The sequence below is a fragment of the Silene latifolia genome, chromosome Y (assembly GCF_048544455.1).
Source record: "Silene latifolia isolate original U9 population chromosome Y, ASM4854445v1, whole genome shotgun sequence".
NCBI lineage: Eukaryota > Viridiplantae > Streptophyta > Magnoliopsida > Caryophyllales > Caryophyllaceae > Silene > Silene latifolia.
The window spans coordinates 124,676,117-124,677,517 of NC_133538.1; the positions used below are offsets into that span (position 1 = coordinate 124,676,117).

The window sequence follows — 1,401 nt, forward strand, 5'->3', positions numbered from 1 at the left end:
TGGCTGTCGACCGGTTAACCAAATGTGCTCACTTTTTAGCAACAAAGACTGCCTGGAACTCGGAACAGTTAGCTAAGAAGTACATAAAAGAAATAGTTAGACTTTATGGAGTTCTCAAAAGCATTATATCTGACAGAGATACCAACTTTTTAGCCAAGTTTTGGAAGAGTTTTCAAGCAGCTTTGGGATCTCAACTCAACTTCAGTACTGCTTTTCACCCTCAAAATGATGGTCAAACGGAACGAACCATCCAAACCTTGGAAGATTTATTGAGGTCATGTATATTGGATTTTCAAGGGTCTTGGGAGCAACATTTACCGTTAATAGAATTTTCATACAATAACAGTTATCACGCCAGCATAGGTATGGCCCCCTATGAGGCTTTGTATGGACAAAAGTGCAGGACGCCATTGTGTTGGAGTGACATTGATGAATCCAGAATCATCGGACCGGATCTGATACAATAGACCTTAGATAAGGTAAGACTTATACGAGAGAGAATGCGGACGTCACAAAGTCGACAAAAGAGCTATGCCGACTTGAAAAGACGAGTAATAGAATTTTTGGAGGGCGATTTTCTGTTTCTTAAAGTGTCACCTACCAAGGGAATAATAAGATTTGGGAAGCAGAGGAAGCTAAGTCCAAGGTATATAGGACCATTTGAAATAGTTGAAAGAATTGAGGATTTAGCATATCGACTTTATCTGCCCGTTAAACTATCAAGGATCCATGAAGTGTTTCACGTTTTACTTTTGAGAAAATATATTCCTGACGCTAGTCATGTTATCAAGATGCCACCGATACAAGTCAGAGAAAATCTTACTTATGAGGAGCAACCCGTTCAAATATTGGATCGAAAAGAGAAAGTTCTGCGTAATAAAGTTATTCCAATGGTTAAAATTCTATGGTCGCACCATGATAATACCGAGGCAACATGGGAAACCGAGCTAGAAATGCGAAGCAAGTATCCCCAGCTGTTCCAATAGATAAGGTATCTTAAATTTCGGGACAAAACTTCTTTTTAGGAGGGTATATTGTAATAATCCGAGTATAATATTTATAGGTTATATTATAATTATATAAAGAGTGAAACTATTATAGATTTTATAGACTATACTAGTACCTATATATTTCTGGATAAGTAAAAACGGCTCCATTTTAAGAAGTTTACTAGGTATATATGAGCTGAGAATAGTTTGTATCCTAACCCGGAATATTTTCGTATGTATGTTTTTTTAAAAAAAAAAGTGAAAATTTGAGATTTTTACAAGTGAAGGTGACTAAGACCATGCAAGGTGGTGGGTGTCAATTTTGTATAACCCCCACCGTCTATATGCATGTATATATAGATAAAAAAATTTAAGGAAATCAAATCCCATTTTTTCGCAAAACCGAGAGGAA

The 1,401-nt window shown here is 36.5% G+C and overlaps 1 protein-coding gene across 1 annotated transcript; it reads left to right on the plus strand.

Annotated features, from left to right (window-relative positions):
• Positions 1 to 500: 500 nt before the first annotated feature.
• Positions 501 to 986, plus strand: LOC141628849 (uncharacterized). The gene has a single exon (XM_074441943.1). It carries the CDS (start codon positions 501 to 503, stop codon positions 984 to 986), a length of 486 nt encoding a protein of 161 aa, XP_074298044.1.
• The last annotated feature ends 415 nt before the right edge of the window (positions 987 to 1,401 follow it).